Source organism: Athene noctua, chromosome 14 (genome assembly GCF_965140245.1).
Source record: "Athene noctua chromosome 14, bAthNoc1.hap1.1, whole genome shotgun sequence".
Taxonomy (NCBI): Eukaryota; Metazoa; Chordata; class Aves; order Strigiformes; family Strigidae; genus Athene; species Athene noctua.
Genome location: NC_134050.1, coordinates 15,495,231 through 15,516,508, shown reverse-complemented (window position 1 = coordinate 15,516,508; position 21,278 = coordinate 15,495,231). Strand labels below are relative to the sequence as shown.

At 36.9% G+C, this 21,278-nt stretch overlaps 1 protein-coding gene across 1 annotated transcript in view; it reads right to left on the bottom strand.

Moving 5' to 3' along the window:
- The window catches only part of OTOG (otogelin), a 107,174-nt gene that overhangs the window by 72,090 nt on the left and 13,806 nt on the right, over positions 1 to 21,278 (bottom strand). Inside the window, exons 5-18 of the mRNA XM_074918098.1 lie at positions 19,114 to 19,206; positions 18,749 to 18,903; positions 18,259 to 18,377; positions 17,671 to 17,876; positions 15,967 to 16,097; positions 15,040 to 15,146; positions 14,082 to 14,191; positions 13,131 to 13,256; positions 11,975 to 12,083; positions 11,078 to 11,124; positions 10,071 to 10,216; positions 3,145 to 3,277; positions 1,969 to 2,146; positions 51 to 175 (exon numbers count right to left, since the gene is read on the bottom strand). Of these exons, the coding sequence (XP_074774199.1) occupies positions 51 to 175; positions 1,969 to 2,146; positions 3,145 to 3,277; positions 10,071 to 10,216; positions 11,078 to 11,124; positions 11,975 to 12,083; positions 13,131 to 13,256; positions 14,082 to 14,191; positions 15,040 to 15,146; positions 15,967 to 16,097; positions 17,671 to 17,876; positions 18,259 to 18,377; positions 18,749 to 18,903; positions 19,114 to 19,206 (1,785 nt within the window). The remainder of the gene's footprint in view (positions 1 to 50; positions 176 to 1,968; positions 2,147 to 3,144; positions 3,278 to 10,070; positions 10,217 to 11,077; positions 11,125 to 11,974; positions 12,084 to 13,130; positions 13,257 to 14,081; positions 14,192 to 15,039; positions 15,147 to 15,966; positions 16,098 to 17,670; positions 17,877 to 18,258; positions 18,378 to 18,748; positions 18,904 to 19,113; positions 19,207 to 21,278) is intronic.

Genomic DNA, 21,278 nt, shown 5'->3' with positions numbered 1-21,278 from the left:
TTAATAAGTAGAAATGCATTTGTCAATAACAGTTGACCTTCACTTCCCACCTGCCTGCAGATGAATATCACACGGATCCATTTGTGAGCTATCATGCACAACAACACATGCCAAGGAAGTTTTCCACGTGTTTCCAAACAGCTCTGGTGTGCTTTCAGTTACTCCAACTGGAGATCTTATATAAAACAGAAGTCAGACACAAAAGATACAGTGAATCTGCAGAACGGTCTCAGTTCTACCACCCCCTTCAGCACAGCTGATTTAAACTCCCCTTCCACTACTCCATATTCTCAGGCACTCTCCTCTTAAATTTCAGGACTGGACTCTTTCTTTCCAGGTAAAGGCCCAGAAAAGGAAGAGAAGATCTGCTCTAGAGCCATTAGATACTCTGTAAGGAAGGACTGATCAAAACAAGCCAAGTTCCATTTTCCCAAGGAGAAGGAGTCCTGAAAGTCTGCACTCTCTTATTCATACTTCTGCCTCCTCAGTGATATCTGACCCATTTTTCTCTCTCCTCTACCTATAATTTCCTGTCTGTTCCTAAGTAGCTGACTTCCCAGGCTCTCTATTCCCTGCGAGAAAGAGGAAGGAAGAGAAATTCAAGGGCCCAGAGATATAACTTCAAAAGCAATTGGATAGATATCCATAAGGCCCAGGTAAGCAGCATGGCAACAGAAGCTGAAAGATAGAAAGACTTTGATCAGAACAACTAAGGCACATTAATATTGTATAAGGAGAACAACTGCAACCATGTGTTTAAATACAGGATCTTACACTCCAGGAAAAAGACTGCATTAGGCATATAACCAGTAGTATTACTTCTAGTAAAGTAGCTGGTGGTGGAGGCATTGCAAAAGACACCACTGCCTGTAGCAACTCTCCCAAGTCTGGTGTTGATCAGGAGTTTTGTTTACAAGACATGTTTGCATATTATAGTCAGTGTCATGTCTCAGCCCAATTCATAACTTCCTGTAGTTTAAGGGCTTTTTTTCACAAATATCAACTATTGAACAATTTGTCACTTATTTGAGAAAAAGGTCCAAAGACTGTCATCAAAAATACACTACAAAACTTACTTGCTTCAAAGAGGGAAGTATTTTAAGTAGTTTTACATAAATACCTCTTCACTGAGATCCTGTCCATATATTTCCTAGTCTCATTACAAATGATATTCTAATAATGCTTTTTAATCTTTAAGATAAAAATTGTTCAAAAATCCACTAGAATACTTGTGTGTGTGTTTTTAAATGGTAACTATTATGGAAAGTTTTCCCATTTTTCTATGGGCTTTAAAATTTATGGAATTTTTAAAAATCCCAACTGTTTTAAGAGAAAGACGTTCTCCTACTCTTTTTTTTCCTTGGTCAAAGAAATATTCTGTTGTGTTCTAAATTCATGTTCTCTTTCTCTCACTTCCATTAAGCTGCTCAGTCTTCTGGAAGCCAATTTTCTTTAGTATCTGTAGGAATTAAGCAAAGCAGCTGGACAAATAGCAATCTTGACTGTGATGCTCAGGCAGCTCTGACCACTTTTCACTGCATCACAATGAAGCCAATTCCTGTTGCTGGCCTGTAGACACTGAACAATGGAGGCTCTGTCAGAGAGAGCAGATCAGAACTTGCAGCAGAAAACAGGACTGGAGAGAGATAAAGAGGCTTGCAGGGAGGCAGAAAGTCCCTTATATAGGCCACTCCATATTTTGGACAAAAACTTTCAGATAAACTAGCACCTATGTGTCATATATATTTCACTGTATTTTTATATTAAAATACTTCAAGCAAAACCTGGCTTGATATTCTATAGTTGAAGTTACAGACTTTCTGTTAGCAAACTAAAACCTACTATCTCACTAACATAAAAAAAATTTTTCTTGGTATCTATCCATTCAGCTTCAGTACACACTTGATCTACCACTCTAACTGTAGATATTCATATACTGGCAAATAGAAATCTTGCAGCTAGTCATACAAAAAATCATCCTCCATATTTCCATTGAAGGTTCCACAAAGGCCCACAGTATCATCTTTCCACCGTCCATCAGCTTGAAGATAAAGCCTCAGTCCTTCTCTGTCATAGAGTATCTGTAATCCAATGTGTGTCTTTACTTGAAGAAATACAGAGGACAGCTTCCGTATTTCAAATAACTCTGGTGAGTAAAAATAGAGATTGTTGAAAGACAAAAGGAAACCTGCTTGCTATTTGCATTTTGTTTCTTATCATTTCACTGGGGTTTTTTAATATTATTTTTATGTAAGCTACATTTTTTTCTTATTAAGGGCCTATTTTCCCCCTCATCAATTTCTCAAGGTTACACTGATTCAGGCTTTAATGAAGAAAAAAAAACTTATGACAGTCAGCACCCTTCTTGAAAATGCATCGAGTTCACTGTAACAGTCATAAAGGTTAGCTAAAAGCAAATCAATTTAAAGATACAAACATTGCAGACCACTTGTTTTAGACAACCTAATCCTAGCATCAGCAATGTGCTTCCTGTAATAAAGCCTTTTTTGGGAAATTCCCAAAGAGCCGAGGCCCCACAGGCATCAAATGTACGAATGATTTGCATATAAACCTCACACTGAAGCTAACACCGGACCTCACAGAACACAGTCACGAATTCATATGTAGAAAACTTGGTAATATCTTGCCAAGGGAGAGGTTTGAAAACCTCATCGAAGCAAAAAAAAGAAACAAAGTCAAATTTTTTGTCTGAAAATCTGCAGCTTATCTGTAAGGGGCAAGAGGGCTCTTTCCAGTTACATGCACTCAAGTTGCTAACAAAAAACAGAGAAAATAAATTTTTCAGTCAAGAATCAGAATATAACTTCCCCTCAGAAAAGAGCTAAACTCGTAGATGTGAGGGTTGGCATTTGGACTTTTCGATAGAGACAGAATATACTCCATCTCAACGTAAGAGACACTACCCCACTACAGCTACCGTATAATTCCTACCAACAGTGTAAAAAGTACATCAGCACTTAATTTGTAAAACATCTCATACGAAATTAACAATGTTGATATTAACAACATACCACTTAACTTCCGTATGTTCGCAATATTGACAGTATCACAACATATAAATATGCCATTAAAATACTGCTTTAGTGTTTGATAGGCATTATATGCTTATATATTATTCCTTACCATCTGCATAAGGCAGGTTAATTTTGTATTGGTCATATATCAAAACATCTCCTGAATGAGTCAGAGTCACTTGCCTCTTGGGGTCCTGCTTAAGAATAAGGCTGATTGATTGGATACATGATCCATCCTGGTTCTACAGGTAAGAGCAAAAGAAATTATTTTAAAAATATATATATTTAAGTAGTATGAATGTTAAGTAAGAGCACAAGCAAAGCTGTAACTAGTGGGGAATTAAAAATTTTTAATTGTATCTTGCTTCTTAGCAGAGTGGACTTGTAAAACATACAGACTTACGGCTAAGTAAGAAAACTAGTATTTTAAATTATTTCATATGCATGTTTAAATATAACTCTAACCTATTATGCAAATACAGCTCAAAGGTGGGATTTGGAAAGAGAAACAATTCTTACACAGATTAGTACAAATATACCTGCAATTCACGAGACCCCCTTGATTAAATACCCCCTGAGGCTGAGTTAATGCTCACAAAGAAGGCTGCATTATTGACCCAGTTGTGCAAAGAAAACCAAATTTGTACTTTAAAGTGTTCTGATATACCCAGGTCCTTTTAAAGCAAGTTTAAGATATAAAATTGTTTTTAAGGTAAACAATAATGAAAGACAGAAGCTTCTTGTGAATCATAATTTAAAACAGCATTTAATGTCATTATTTCTACGAGGAGTTGAAGAGTATGTTCATATGCTCCCTGAATGAATATTGATGAAAGAAAGGAAACATCATGTCAGCATACAATATCACAACATCAACTGGCCCAACTTGCTTAGTGTTACCACCACTGCTTATTTCCACTTCAGCTCAAGTCAAAACATCATATAGAAAAAACATGAAAAGGAATACTGCATTTCAGCCTGTGTGAAACATATTCCAAAAAATCCTAGATCAACCTCATCTACTTTACCTATACCCACCCTCTTCAGTGGCTGCTTTTGGTAATGTTGACAATCAAGTGAAATCCTAAAAAACTGAGATTCATATGCTAGTTTCACAGGATAAAGAAGCTACATCTCCTACAAAAGAAAATTTCACAACAGCTTAAATATCAAGAATTTAATTAAAGTTAAATGCTTTCATCATAACAGAGGTCAACTATAGTTATACATGTTCTACAGCAGTTAGACCGAATTCTTTTTCTGTTCATGATTCTGGTTAATTATTTTCAAGTTTCTAAGGAACTCATTAGGGCCTACGCTGACATATAGACAGAATTGGTTTTAAACCTTCAGCCATTTGTTTTAACTTTATTTTTCAAGGTAGATTCTTACTCAAGACATGAAAGCCCACATGGCTGACATTTTATAAACTTCAGCATCAAGAAACTCAAGCAGACAGAAAAGCCTTCACAACAGCCTAAGAAAAGTCCTAAAGCAAGTCCTGAAACTGGTCGGTACCTAAATGAGGTCCCAAACTACTTAATTCCTGCATGTTCTGTTACTGTAGTGATCTTCAACTAGACACAGTATCACACAGGTAGAAAGCAGCACAAGCATGAGACCTACTGCATATTGAATGTTTTCAATGTTTTCAACATATCACAGTAACAAATACACCTGTACTAAACAACATGGCAACTAGCTGGATAGATAATGAACACTAGTCAGTTCCTTATCAAAATTCCAGGCCAGGACTTCCACCTTTCAGAATAACTACAGGTACTTTGGCTTTCAACACCAATAGGGAAAGAACGTTCATTAAAGCATGCTTATTGATCACAGAAGATTACCAGATTTTTCTTAACAGAATGAATTTGTTCACTGCAGGATTTTTTAAAAAGAAAAAAACGTTCTATCACAGAGAATCAGGCATAAAGGTTAATAGAGAGATGACTTGAAATTCACCATGTCAGCATCCTGTAATTCACCTTGATACATGCTGAAAGACATCAGAATCACAGTTCACCTTCTATTTTCTCTTAGCTCTAGGAAGGAATTGCGTTTCTGCCACTTCTGCTATACTCAAATCTCTTCACTATGGCTCCTGAGGCATCAGCTTATTTACAATGGTTTAGTGTAGCTGGATAAAGTTAAGAGACTGTCTATTTCCTGACATATACAGAGGAAAGGGGGGTAGCACCCAACTGCTGTTTCTTCTGTTCAGCCTCCTTTACTCAATACCTTGTAACAATTTAAAAGGTATTCAAGAACAATGACAAAAATTCGGTCTGGTCATTTTTGGCACACTATGTGCTTGTTTCACTCTCATTATGCATCTTTCATGTCTTGTAATATCTTATATACGAAAACATACACAGACATCTGAAATGACTTGGTTAAAGCACAGCCTAGGTCTTAGTGCAGGAAGTTTGTCATTGATTAGACCTGACCCTGAGCGGCAGTCCAGCAGCGCTGTGGGAGGCTGCACTTTTCAGTCCCGCTGCCTTCAGAGAAGGCATAACTATGATGAAAGAGTAAAATGTTAAGCATCTTCAGTGCTGAAAACAGCAATGAACAAGATTTAGATAAAATATCCCTGCCTTTGGACAGTCGCACTAACAGCAAAATTATACTGTGAATAGCACCATTCACAGTGCAAACAGATGAGGATGTTCAGTTCAAAGATTTACACATTTATCCAACTCTGACTTTTACTGAGACTTATGAAATAGAGGGCAAATGCTGCCCTACTTGTTGAATACAATTACTAGAGCTGCAAGGATCTCTGGACACTACCGTGTGGCTTTGACAGAACTAGCACAGAGCAGATCACCTATCAGTCCTTCAAATACCATGGACACACAGGTACACAGTGGTGTGTAAAGATTAGAAACTATACTCAGAATTTCCCTGTCCCCAAATAATAGTTCAACAGTGATCTTTCAACAACAGTTGAAATGATAAAATGAAACTTAAAAATAGCAAATTATGAAAATAACTGGAGATCTTTCATCAGCTCAACCAGCTCTCCTGGACTGATAGTGAAAACAGACATGTGCATTGTGAAGCCATGCTCTTGTAGCTTAACTTGTTGTCTTGACTCTTTACTAAGAAATTAGGTTTCTGTGCATATCATTCAGCAACAGTGGCTATAAAGTGACAATTTTGTTGACCTTTTAAGAAGCTGAAAATAAAAGAATACCAGCCGGTGTGCACAGCAGACCAGAACCAAGAGAAAAACCCTCCATAGTATATACATTACTACACAATATTGACAAAAGCCTTACTATTTTCTTCATGCTGAAACTAAAGGAAAAATTCTGGCTGACAATTCTTCTCTGTTCCAATGAACTGTTTCTTTCACAGCACTGCCCCTGCCAAATTTCAGCAGGTGTTTTCACAGGAACAGCCATTTCTCTCACTAGACATTTTAAAAAAAAAAACCTGTGTTCAGAAGATCTTCTCATCATACAAACTACAAAGGTTGTCACCTGAAACTCAGATAAGGTTAAGCCATGCTGATCACTTGACTGATTCTCCTTCCAAAAACTGCTTAAACAAAATTTCACATCGTTTTGAAATAACTTGTTGCCTGATGACTGCTTATGTCACCAGCTCTAAGGCTCTAGATGACTGGATTCTTTGTGAATCAGCAAGCTACAATCTCCCCAGGTATTTTCTTTCCACATTTTTTAATCTGATTGATTGAATGAGATGGGATTGATACTTTTTTTTTTTTTAAAAAAAGCACATAAAATTTCAAACCATCAAGAAATATGAGATTCTGCACTACAAATCTTTTAGCTTTCCATTTCAATTCATTAATTTTCATAAATGGGAACAAGATAATGGATGGTGCCTAGGGAACTGTAAAGCAGCTCTTCTGCCAAGCAGTACCAGCTAGTTGATAGTCAGAGACTTGAATAGCTGCACCGAAGCCCCACAGTCTTGCCTTACACAAACTGTTCTTACTACTCTCTCACTGCTTGCACATTGGTAATTAAATTAGCAGCACGTAGCCTCTGGAAAACACCACATCAGCCTCTGATCATCCACCTGGCTGTTAACGTCCATAACGCTTCTACACCAACCTCTGTAAGAGTCTTATTTATTAGGGACTGATAAGGCTATCTTTGTTAAAGACTGGATGAAATAGGAAGCCCAACATGTACTAAAAGTCAAGAGAATCTGTTTTTCCACCTACAAACCACTTGGACACAGAGACAAATTAAGCGAAGTCCCTAAGTCAGGGTGAAGAAAATGCAAGAATTACTGCAAGGCTCTTTGCAGTCTCATGAGTGCTGCAGAAAGCAAACTAATTTGGTTATCACTTTCCCCAACGAAAGTATCACAACTAAATCAAAAGGCACATTTCTGTCTGTTTTGCACAGAGGTGTTCTGTGACACAGAAGGGAATGAGATCCACAATACATATACTGCACATTACCATAGCAGATATTTGCTTCAGACCTCTGTTGCCCATTGATGGGCTTTTCAACAGGTCAGGCTGATCTCACTGTAGCCTTCTGCAGGAAGTCAAACATGTCTCAAATTTCATTTGATAAAAAAGTTGCCTAGAGCATTACTTTGGGGATCCCCTTTGCTTATCTTCAACCCCATAGTACGGGACACAGCTTCAACATACAACCACCTTTCTCAAGCTTCTTGGACTCTGCAAACTTCTGAGAATATTATTCTGCTGACAACAGAGTTATGCCTATGTTGCATACCTATGTTTATGTTTTGTTTCACCGCTACTCTTTTTTTTTTTTCTTTTGGATGATGACACTGACTTAATTGACTCCTCAGGATCCCAAGGTTAGCACAGAATGAAGCCAGCTAAATTCATTAAAATCTGAATAACCTAAGTCAAATGTATACTTGAAATAGGGAATTGTAGCAACGATCAGATATATTACATCTTGAAACTGTCTCAGTCTTCCTATCAAGAGGAAATACTAGGAGGATCACCAGATTCTTCTCAACCCAAAGGATGGTGCACACAAAGGTTAAAGCCTAGAAGTGTTTTTTTTAATGCGCATGTCCTCACCAAGATCTAATTTCACACCCGCCACTGTAACTCTTCTATATCAAGGAGCTAGAGGCTATTAGAGCGTAATAAAGTGGTTGTATTCACAACACCAGAATCCACTTTTTCTACACTGGTAACTTTTATGCCTTGTCACATGCCTCACCTGATGTTCTGATACACTTCTCCTAGGGACCATATAAGAGATAGTGGAACATTTACTTAAGGATCATCCAGTTGGAAAATATATTTGGTCTCAATTCAGTTCAGCTATTCTTCTTAGCCCTCAATTTTTATTACTGAGATGAGAAGGGGACTCCATGCACTCCATCTCCCATCTCTTACCTGGACTGCAAATAAAGCATTTCTGTTATTATAAACTTGTCAATGCCACTTCATTATGACTTCTGTCTGCTTAAGGGTCTTTATACAGAGAAGTAGGTTTTAGTGCACAAGGCCAAAAAGACTTTACTGAAATATGCCTTTGGAAAGTGTGTCAAGACAAGTTATATATAACCATTTTTCTTCCCAAGGAAATATCAAATGCATGAACAATATAAGCTGCAGAGAAGAATGAATGCAATGGTTAGTGTAAAAGGACTTATAAAATCATGTGTTTATTTAGAACACAAGAGAAAACTACTATAATGAAGAGTAAGTAGTTACCTCCACATAAGTAAAAAGCAATGGTGCTAAATCAAATTTTAAGCAAAGTACATAACTGCAATATGGAAGTTCATCATGCCAAGAACTAAAATTTGGACCTAACATAGTAGATGGTCTAGAAATTCAGCAAAAAGAGTCATATTTAAATCTATATACACTTCCAGTATCTAGCAGATAGATACATAGAGTATATATAGTAGATGATCTAGAAACACAGCAAAGAGTCTATATACAAACTAACAAATGCTCCCAGGTAAAAATCATTTCACAAGACCACTGGAGACAGATCATAAATCTGGCCAAGATGCAAAGTTTAACACCTTGCTCCTACAGAAAATCCAGCAGCTTATTAAGTAGGCATCCACAGTAGCATTATGACCCTAATGCAAATGTGGGCCAAATTCTGCCCTTACATGTATATGTAGAACTCAAAGTCAGTGAGAAAAGCCTGACTCCAGAAAACAGCTCAACTACACTTCTCCCACCACCAATGTATGTTTAGGAGCTATTATAACTTGCCTTAACTTCCTCAGAATCACGAGGCCTATCAAGATTGCAGTAAGAATGAAATGCTATAGTGAAAAATCCTACCAGTGTTCCATACCTCACACAGACAACATTATAGTACATTTTCAGAAATCCAAATACACAGAGGAAAGAGAATAGCCTTGGACAAAGTAGATTAAATACTTCTGTGTATACTATCAGAAACTTTCAAATATAAAGTAGGAGCACCTGTAGAACGAGCTAAATATACACACATGCATCTTTGGCTGAAATCAGTTGAACAGGATACCAACTTAACAACAGCAACACAGATGCATACATACACCCAAATCCAAGAGAGCTGTCCCAAAAGCTATCCAGTGTTTCATATCAATGGTACTAAAAGTGAATTTCAAGCTGTAAGAACAAAGCTGAAAGAAATTTATATTCAAGGCACAAAAAAACCCCAAACAACTCTTTCTTCAAGCAGTGAAAAGCAGTAGGCTTGTTTTGTGTTCGTTGCAAATTCGCAGAGGTACTCAGGAAGCCCAAGAACACAATTCATCACCTGGGGTTTGCTGCACAAACCCCCATATGCTACTGAATGACCTCAGTGAACAATGAATCAGAATGCTCACATAACACATCCTATTTATCACAAACATACATGAGAATTTATCTACAGACTTGCTCTGCACTGTTGTTCAACTATTTCATCACTAAGGAAAATTATTCCTACTGATTAATTTTAATTATTCAACTGCAAGTAGCTTTCATTGGTTTTAATACTCCCTGCACCCCTAGTTAATAAACCCTTCAGGATATAAACATTGCAAGAAGGTTCTAAGCCTTACCTGTCCACAAGGAGCATTTTGCAAGGATATGGTAAATGCTTCAGATGTACGGCTTTTTGCCAGAATATATTGGCAGGTAGCTTGGAAAGTGTATTTGCGCCCATCAAAGGTCATGAAATGAATGTCTCCTGAAACTGAGCATTCAGCTGACAAACATAAATAATGTATTTAAGTATGTAGAAAAGACAGTGTACTCTCAATGATTAGTACTGCTGTAAAGTACATACACTCTGAAACACACTATAATTTATGAAATTGCATTCCTATTATAACCAGGTACTAGGAACATGATTAGGAACTGAACTTGCTTTTGTTATGGACTTCCTACTTGATGCCAGGCTAGGACACCTAAACAATTTTTCCCCCAAAAGGAGGCAATAACATGTGTGATACATCCTGGGTATTTGATTTGTGGCTCTAAAAACCAATTTGCAGAAATTGTAAAAATATCAGTTAGTGATTTTCACAACATGCCTGTGGAATGAGGGGCATTATTCTCACTTCACAGATAGGCAGCTAAACTACAGAGACTAAGGTCAAAAGAGTTTTGCATGTTAAAGGTACTCATGGCCTCATGGGTTTTATAGCTGCCAGTAGATTCAAGCACTGGTCTGAGGTGCTAGTTAACTGTTGTAGTCCTTAATGACCTAGATGCTGTATCACTGTCTAGCCATACTGTGAGGGAAAAAAAAAAAAAAAGTCCTCTTGCCATAAGTCTGTCAAGTGAAGATTGCAGAGGAAACTTAGTTGAATGACAAGAATGACCAGGAAGTGCCATCTACCAGAGACATTATGTTGATGTACAGGGAGGCACATTACTGCCTAAGCTGAAAGGCAGACATCTGTTATTCAGACCATTTTTATCTACTGTGTGTGTTGATGCGTTAAATGTAGGTAGAAATAAAACCACAATTTATATAGTGAAATATCACATTGAGATCCAACAGTAATATTTTATCCCAAGTTAAAATTCAGTTATTCCAAAATTATTCAAGACTTTCACATACCTGGACATGTAAGATTTGTACAAATCCACTTTCCTCCAATGCAAGTGCTGAAACATAAACAAAAAAGGTTTCATACTTTTTTCTTTTTTTGGGTGGAGTATATACGGCTGCCCCTCAGTAGCTCTTCCTGGATTGCTTCTCTATGAAACTAAGTGTCTTGAGCATCACAGAAGGGTGCAACAGAGCCACCATAGTCACTAGAATGCCTGGGAGCTGTGGCAGGAGCTTGTCACAAGGATATGATCCGGTAAAATTTCATCCATGCATCCAGTAACACTTCTCTCTCTTTTCAGCTACTTGATAACCATTATAAAAGTTAGGGATTATTAAAATTGGGAAGAATAAATACAAGCAATTTGAATCTTCTAACTTTAAAAAAATAGAACTGTTGTGAAAAAAGAAGTTGTACATCTGCAAGCTCATCCGTTTCCTTCAATTAAGATGATCCAATAAAAGGCATTATCTCTTCCTGAAAACTTTTATTTCCAATGTATAAAATTAACTTAGAAATTCCAAAAACAGCAGCTTAGCATCATAATGACATTAGGCTCTTTGTGTCCAGGTGAGACAACACAACAGGAGACAAAACAAAGTCAAAGTAATACTCCTGTTAAAGATTTTGAATTCTAGATTCCTTTTAGTTTGAGGCAGAATTGAAGGTGAAAAGATTACTAAACATTACAGTATTCTCTGCAATATCTGTCATTTGCTCTTCTTACACATTAACAGCTCTATAGTTTCTTTTATCTTTCCCTTCATGGCAAAACATATATTGAAAACCAGTTTTTGTATGTAGAAACAGTGAAGACTTACCAACTATCTTCAATTTAAGTGAAATAGGCCTTAAAGAAGTTGTCTCTCATGACCATGAAAGGATTAAGCATAAAAATTACTAACCAGTTATTACATTCCTCATAAACCACTGAGCCCATTTCAAAGAAATTTCCATGGTAGTCACAAGGACAGTCCATAGGCTTGACACACATTTCATTTTCATAAATTAAGCCTAAAAGAAATAAAACAAGAAAAAAAGTAAACTATCTGTACAAATGGCTGATGGAGCACTAACTAGTACACTCAAGAACAGCACAAATGGTCATTTATGATTATAAAACTCTGGACTATTAGCAGTCAATTTTGCAGAACAAGCATGCATTTGAATTATATGAAATAAATTCTATTACATAGAACAAGTCCCTAAATTGCTTGAGGTACACTAACAATAGTATTAATATCAAGTATTCAATACTGGGGGAGAGCAGGAGGAACCACCCCCACAAAAAAACCAAAACCACACAACCACCAAACCATGCTGCTTTGATTACCTCTGGCTTCTTTTTTGACACCTTGACAAATCTTTGCCTCAGTGTTCTAAGACATTTCTTTTTCTGTCTTCTTTTAGACAGAATTATGTTCCCAAGAGAAACCAGTAATAAGTGGAAAATGGGACATCAAAGTATATTTTGGTAATAAAGGTAAAGTTTTGCTATAGGCTGCATCAGTAAATACCTCACTTGCCAGAACCATATAACAGTGTAAGAATCTCAGTATCAAAACCTGTTGCTGACCATATGAGTTTTAGTCATGTCATATTTCTGAGCTCTCCTAAGCACCTGACCTTGCAGACATTCTTCAGGAAAACAAACAAACCAGCAAAAACAGAAAAACAAACAACACACCAAAAACCCCAATAAAACAATCCACGAAAATAACCAAAAAACCCCCAAATCCCAAGCAGCAACCACCAGAATCCAGAGGATGGCTGCCCTGTCAACAACAGAGCAAACCCCATTTTTGCTTTAAATTGTGAAGTTCTACAGCTAGAATCTGGATCTGTACTGAAACCTATTCCTACTTGTTAGAGGGAGGAAAAGGCTCTTGTCAGTTATGAGGAAAACAGGGTCATTCATCCACACTCTGTTGGCACTTCATCTATAAAGTGTTCCTGTAAATGCCTTAATCTAGCCAGGCAATATAGGTATGTAATCTCGGGGGAGAACAATCTAAAAATTATATGGAATCAAATAATAGGTATTTGAGAAGCAAAACCTACCATCCGGACAGTAGCATCCATCAATGCAGGGAAGCTCACTGTCAATGCAGTGTGATTGTTGATGACATGAAACAGGGCAACAGTTGATGCATTCATTGTAGGTCAAGGGCTCAGCACAGGTAATCCCTAAAAACAGAAACAGGTAGAGAAATGAAAAGGTATTGTGCTACTGCCCCAGGGCTTAAATAGATTGCACATGTTTTTCAAGATTTTTACTTTTTGGTAAGTCAGTTGAGTATCTGGTGTCTAGAATAATGAAACAATGGCTTCCATAACACACAAAATAAACATTTATTCCTATTCTGTCCATTAAAGGTGCATTGAGAAGGAATAATCTTAAATTACACCAAGGGAGACTAGGGGAAACCTTCCCACAGCAGAGCTATTTAGATGCTCAGACCAGCATAGGAAGTGGTAGAGCATCCATTAACACACATTTTTGGAACCACAAGGGAAATCTTCTGTCATGAATGACAAAGCAATTTTGGTCCTGTGTTCCAGACAGAAGGACAAATTAGACAATCTCTCAAACTTATTTTCTATGACTTCTAAGATGAAAACTTACGTAAGTGTAATCCAAATTTGTTCTTAACACTCATGACACATTTTATGTATCAGAAAGCCATGAAGACTTTGACAATATTTGAAATAGTAGCTCTGGGAAAAAAACAAATGGTTGTCTTAAAAAAATCTTTGATGTTTTTGTAATAAGGTTCTTAAAACACATTCTAGTAAGCTTAGTGCCTTAAATACATTCAGTACAAACTATACATATAAAAAAAAGAAGTTCCATTGCGTGTATGTAGCCTTGAAGTGAGTCCATAGTTATACTTTCATTGGGGACTATGAGTTCAAAATGGGAGGAAGGACCAAGAAGTAAAAGAATTAAGAGCACTCTTTTCAAAATACAACTACTAAGCAGTATTTCCAAGCACAAAAGCATCTGCGTACCACACTGCTGAAAGTGCATTCGCCATCCACGAAGGGGCTTTCCTGCATGGGCACATGCTCTGGCATATTCAGTTAATGCTCGACACCAAGTTGCATTTTCAACTGCTGACCTTACACAAATAAAAATTGACATATTATTTTCTACCTACGTTCAAACATGCAATCTTAATCTCATGAATGCTCCTGCACTGCATACAACCACATTGTCTGAATCAAATACTGTTTCAAAGAACTGTGTTTGGCTAGGTTAAAAGTCTTTGATGGATAAGACATTCTGCCACACACTTGAAGACAGGTCGGCAACGTATTTGAGACCTGACAATAATTTCTTGAATAAATCCATGACAGCCAGAGATATAGCAATAGAAACAGACTTGAATAAAGATCTTTATTTTACAAAAGGAATAACGTCTTTCAGAAAACTCACAAGAAGAAAGTGTTTCTACCAGTGAGTCACTATGGCACAAGAAATGGAAATGATCTTCTTCTGTCCTACCAATTCAACTAGTCAAAACTGCTTGGACAAGGAACATAGCAGGCAGTGAACAAGCAGCATAAATTTAAATCATAATCAAATTCCACTTTTCATTGGATTAACATATAGTTTGTGGATGCCAAACTCATCTATTCACTATCACTTTTCATTAAGGTTAGAAATACTAAAGATGTTGCACACTCAGAATCAAAACAAATGCCATATAGAAGGTACACTAATAAATTACAAAAATATCTGGGCCTGATTTTGGTCCTCATTATACTAAGAAAACCCAGGAACAGAAATTTCTGGCAGTAAAACTAGACCAGGTGAGAAAAGCAAGATGATAAAAGCATGTTACATAAAAACTGATATGCAGAAAAAGACACACATTAGTTCCGTTAACATTTAGAATTCATTCTCATGATAGAAGGAAAATGTTTGTTATAATAGCTTTGGAATTACCCCAAACCATTCACTTACATGCAAAGATCATTGGTGCAGCTTGCCATAAAAGGAAGAGGACTCACATATTCATGACATTGTTCAAATGGGGGATGTAACAGGATATTACACAGAGCATATGCCCTCTGAAATGAATGAGATAGCTGTTGTAAAGAGAAGGTTTTCAAAATTCAACCTAAGAAGAATAGAATACTATGGAAAATCAGAACAGACATCTCAGTCTGGGACTAGGAATCACTTTCCTCTCGTCAGCTGGAAGCAGTGGCTAGTAACATTATCACTGCCAGAGTATTCATAACATTTAATCTTTTATCCGGGGTCATACTAATGATAATAAAACATATCCCTTCATATCCCTGCATAGACCATGTTGCAGCTAAACCTAGACAAGCTGTAATAGCCTTCATTTTACTTAAAATACACAGTAAAAGGCAATGGAAATAAAACGTGCCTGGCACCAGCCTTAGTTTCAAAGCACTTCATTTCAGGGTTATATCTTGAAAATAATACTTAAAAGGAAAAACTGGACAAAAGTAATAATAATGCAGCTTTTAAAACACTGTCAAATTAACAGTGCTCTCATTCTGGTTTTGTCTTAACTGCTTCTTTCTATCATTCCTAAGGGAAGGAATGGGAACCAGCTCTAGAACACACCCCTCATTTACAACTTGTCACTTGTTTAGCCTCAGATTCAAACACTTTGATTGGCTGCTATGCAGACAATAGAACATTTTAAAAGATCGAGAATTAAATTATAAACTCATACAGAAGAAAAGGGGAGGAGGGAAGGAGGGGACAAGGAAGCTCTGCTGCAGCAATCATTTTAATCCACCCCTCCAAAGAAGAGCTGAGACTACTTCCAGTCTCCTTCAAAGCATTAAGTCAAATTCTCGCTCTAATTAGAATCACCAACTCTTGTAATAATCCTTTTGTGTTGATCCAGACCTGTAGAGATTCATGGCTTTGTGTCAGGCAGGGTGGTTCATTGAGAAGAGATTTATCCCAATTGGGTGTTCCTTGTGGAGGATTTTCCTGCCAACTCTCTACAAATTCCGTTACATCATCTGTCAGTTTTCCTAAACAAGACACACACACACAATCACACAGTGACTTGGAAGAACAGCAATGTTTCTATAGGATTTCCCAGGGAAACATCTCAATAAGTAAAACATCACATTAAGCAGAGAGCACAAAACTCTTCCTACAAGTAAATGAATCGGCTGTTAGTCTGAAGACAATCTGGTCCTTTTAAGAAACAAAAAAAAACTTTTAAAAGGGACTATAGTAAGAAGGCTTTAGAATGGCAGAAAGAAGCTTACTCATGGCATTTGGTAAGGAAGGGCTTTAGGGAGCAGGACTGTGCCTCCTGCAGTCCTTGAATGGAAGAAAGGTAAGAAAAGCTGTATTAACCAGCATAAACATAGGTCTATGCTGTTACTGTGCACAAAACTCCCGACAGAGTCTAAAAACCAAGAAAAAACAGACATTCCTGGGGTCACTGCAAGGGTACAGAATGATTGTTTATGTTAACCAAGTAAAGGCATGACTTTTTCACCTAAGTATTAATGTCCATGCTAGCTTTAAACTAGCTAAGAGAGGTTTTATCCATCATAGCATTGATTACTACTTGGATTACCTACAAATGCATATCTTGCCATATCTTCATTACTACTGCTCCCCAAGCTAATTGGATAAAGCTAGTACGCGATGTATTGACTCATGCTACAATCACAGCTTTATGTGACTGAGATATCCTGAGAAAGGTGAGAGGGTAGAAGAAAGTCTCTGAAGGCAATAAGGACAAAGCGCTATTGATCTTGGTATTATATTAAGCATTTTGATTTAGTGAGCAAACTATTCAATGGGAGTAAGAGCTGATATTAGTGCAGGGTTGATGCTTTCTAAAATTGAGTGTCACACTGAAATAAAGGAAGCCTACTACATATTGTACTCCGAGCTTTGAAGTAGTACTCTGCAGAAATACCTTAAATTTAAAGAGGACTAGCAAAGAGTTAAACAGCTCAAAACAATGATTTCCAGAAGTTTTTAATCACCTAACTCAAAATACCTTTCAAGGGGCCTGATTTTTTTTCCCCCTAGTTCTTTGTAGAGGTCTTCACTCAGTATTTATTGAAAGCCAAGACTCCTGGAAGTATCTGAAGTTGATATCCAAGGATCACTGGTCACTTCTGAAAGTGTTAGTATAAACGAAGTGCCAGATCAAATGAGATTTGGCAGTCTTCATTGATTTGATTTACTAATTAAAATTATCAATTTATTTCCCATAGCACTATCTCAGGCTCCCACAGACTTTCACATAAAATTGCTGAGAGGGCAGTGAACATTTAAAAGCAGATTTTACCTTTCAAGTCCTAGGAAACTGAAGTACAAATACCATTGTAGGTAATGGAGTAAGACAGCTTTTATCATGCTTTTTAAAGATCTTTCTCCCCAGAGTCCCATCTATATTGAAATTGGCCCTCTTCAACAGTATCATCTACCAGAAGTATTCCCAGATCATATCCATTTCAGAAGTTGCCCATCTTATATTCAATTAGCATTGCAATTAAAAATTAAACAAAGTAACATTTAGTTCACCCAAAAAAACCCACATGCATTAACACAAAAGGAAATACTTTAAGTACTCACCATAACTAGTTTCAAGATCATCCTGCAGAATAGCATTATTGTTTCCACACAGTCCATGTGTTTTACCCAGATACTCTGGTGCCATTTTGATATACACTGCAGATGTACCATCCCAAGCCAGTGTAAAGGCATACTGGTGCCTGACTAGGAAGTATCCTGCTAGCTTCTGGATGTGTAAGTTCCCAATAACATAAGGTAACTGTACTCTGAGAAATAAGACAGAATAAAAAACAACTTTACATGAGAAAGTATCACTATTAAAAATAATTATTTTGTGATTTAATGACTTCCTCATACATCTGAAAATCCCTGATATAAATATTAATTCCGCTAAAAAAAAAAAAAAAGAGATTGCAAATAAGAGCAAAAATCAAAGGATCAAAGTCAACAGTTATGCTTCTTAATACTATGTACCACTCATTTAGATGTCACCTTCCTCAGACACTGGGGAGTAATTATTACAGCTGTGGTCTGGATAGTTACTTCTTAAGCTATCAACAGAGAGTGATAGTGTACATCTTTTATCAAATGGGTATCATGAGATTAGTTCCAGTGTAACTACAGCATCAGAAACATGAGTGCAATTACCCAAATCCTTTATAGGTGACTTCACTGCTCATCTTTATCTGTTCACCTCCAGAAAAAAATAAACTAATGGACCTTTTGCAGGAGTAAGGAGAAGAATGGCACTCAGGATCATTATTCACCTGCCAAATAAAATTACTAGCATCAAAGTCAAGATCTGAAAAAAAGGCTTCACAATTCACATTACACAACTAATACTCCCATTCCCACCCTCAGCACATGAATTAGTTTGGTTCTACTCTTCCCCAAAAAACTGAGTACAATTATCAGTCTTTAGAGCAGTCTTTCCACAGCTGCAGCAGGTTTTGAAAGTACACACATCGGTTTCCTTCCAGCTATAGTAACTGGTAGCCCAGATAACATTAGAATTACATCGAGATTACATTCTAGAACCCCGTACTATCATCACAAGTTACTTTGAATTTCTAAATATTAATGCATTATTAGCAAGCTCAACAACAGCTAAAAGAAACGCAGAAGTGCAGTCCCCTACCTGTATGGAAAAACTCTGTTCCTCTAATTCAGTATGTCTCACAAGTGCATATGTGGATTTCCCAGAAAAGTAGTAATAGAGTCCATCAAAAGTTTCAAAATTATATTGACCCCATGTTCTGCATATATGATCTCTTTCAGCACCTGTATTATACACTAACAAAAGGAGAGTCACTTGAGAAGTACCACTGGTTTTTTGATTCAATCTGTAGTTGAAATATGTGTGTTATGCTATGAAATATCACCACAGAAAAGAGAGGGAAAAATCCTAGGGCATGAAAGACCCTTTAGGTAGAGGGTAGTCACTCTTGTAGCTGCAGAAACCCGAACAGTCCCAGAAACCTGGTTGGTTTTCTCTTTACACACCTGTCTGGCATCTTGGTCCAGTTGCATTAAATCGACTGCAGTTGCACAGCTCTCTGTAGACACACTCACCTCCATTAAAACATGTAAACAAATCTGAGTGAAAAAACAAGGCATGTTAAAAATAAATTATGATAACTTTAATTCTAAAGACTCAGTTCTGTTACCAGATGACTCCATGAAGGACAGGAGATGCTGGCTTAGCAGTGAAATGTCCAGGAGAATCCCACAGGCCTCCACAAACAGAAAACATACTGCAAAAGCTTCGCCTCAAGAAATACAACAGATGAAACGTATCTAGTGCATGTTTACAGAAGCCAAACAAAAATGGTTCCAATATCTGTTAGTCTGACATGATTTTAGTCCCCTAAGCTTTACTATTACACAACAAAAAGGCACAGTACCTTTATCCTTATATAAAAGGCTACTACAAGTAACACCGTATGGGTAAGCTGTATCAGGGTGAGAGCATACTACCCTAGTAAAACAAGTGTGAGATCCCAGCTACAAACCTTTCAGCTGCGACCTTCCTTCCATCTTACAACTTAAGCTTACCAACTACAAACTCTCCATAAAGACACAGACCACTGCTCTTGTTTCTAATTTTATCAGTTTTAAGAAAGAAAAAACATAATGCTTAAATATAGTGAGCCTACTGTAGAGAAAGCAAACTCCTTAATTTGCAATGACGGTTTGGGTTTGGGGGAAGGAGGTGTTAGGGTTTTTAGCTTATTTTCCCTAGGAAGATCCCCCTGAAAATTTGACAAAGCAAGTTTTAACAGTCTAAGGAAAGATATGCACAAACAGAAACAAAGCTACTTGCTACTAAATTTAGCCTTTGTCATTAAATGCTTTTCTAACAACTGTGAAATATTCACTTATTTTGCTAATATTTGATCTTTTGAAGTCTTAAGTTGCTTTAGGAAAGTATTTGAATTTTATTAATTACATATTATGCAATCATGGTAATTATTGTGTTTGGAGAACAGAAACAGAGGTTGTATTTATTGCAGACAAGAAGACAAGTTCCTCAAAAAAAACTATTTCAGGAAGAGACAAACTGAAAACCCAGCCTTCTTGTTTTCTTTATCTTTATAAACACATTCTTGGAATATAATCTTATATATTAATTTTTTTAAGTGCTGTCCTGTAAGCCAGAATTAACAGAAGATCTTGTCTGCCATTTCAGTAGAACCCTTGCTTATGAAAAATCATCAGTAGTATACAGAGAAGTCCTAACATACAAGGATCGCTTTCAGGTTTTTGAGAAAGTTTTGCTCAAGAGTTTGAAGCTTTGCTGATGCAGGCAGAATAAAGCATGGGCCACTTCTGACAATCCAAATAAACTCTACAATTGATTTAGCCTTGACAAAATCAGACTTCAGAGGAAAGCCTTCCAGGATATGGACCACTGTCTTATACTTCCATGGGTCACACCATCTTTAAGTTTTGTTCTCACTAATGGCATTTATTAAACATACATGAAAAGTACCACCAGCAAAAGTAGATTCTGAATTACTTTACAAAATGGTTGAAATGTTGTTTTTTTTAATAAACTGACTGCAAGGAAACAAATGCTTTGTAACAAGTCAAGAGTTGATCATTGACATCCTATTGCCATTAAATGGATGCTGAATTCTTGATTCCAGCCATAGCAGCAACAACAACAAAAAAAATCCATTTCAATGGGTGTTTCCTCCCTAGCTAATTTTTCTCTCCTCTTCTAGAAACGCATTTTATTGGTGTTTTACCAGTACCAACTTCCTAACATCTTTTATGGCATTTTAGTTTGTTTTGCCAGTAGCAAACATCAACAGAAGCACCATTACAGAAGCCAGCAAGCCACACACTCTTACTAAGAGCTTTACTCTAATACACTAAAATAATCCAAAAGCAAGCTGCACATGGAGAGAACAACTAAATTTCTGTTAGCAGTCACAAATAACATTTTCAGCAAGATGATACACTCTCCAGCTTTCTTTTAAAGCCTCTACTTTAACTGGAGCAGGACTTCCCAATGTCTCTTAAAAGCTTCACCTGGTTTGCAAGTGTGTCTACCACACACAGATTGGTTTCAGATGTACAGATCAAGTAACTGTACGTTCAATGTTTACTTCACATGCAAACTCCTGTCAGAATTCATGGACTGAATGCTGTTAAGACTTTGC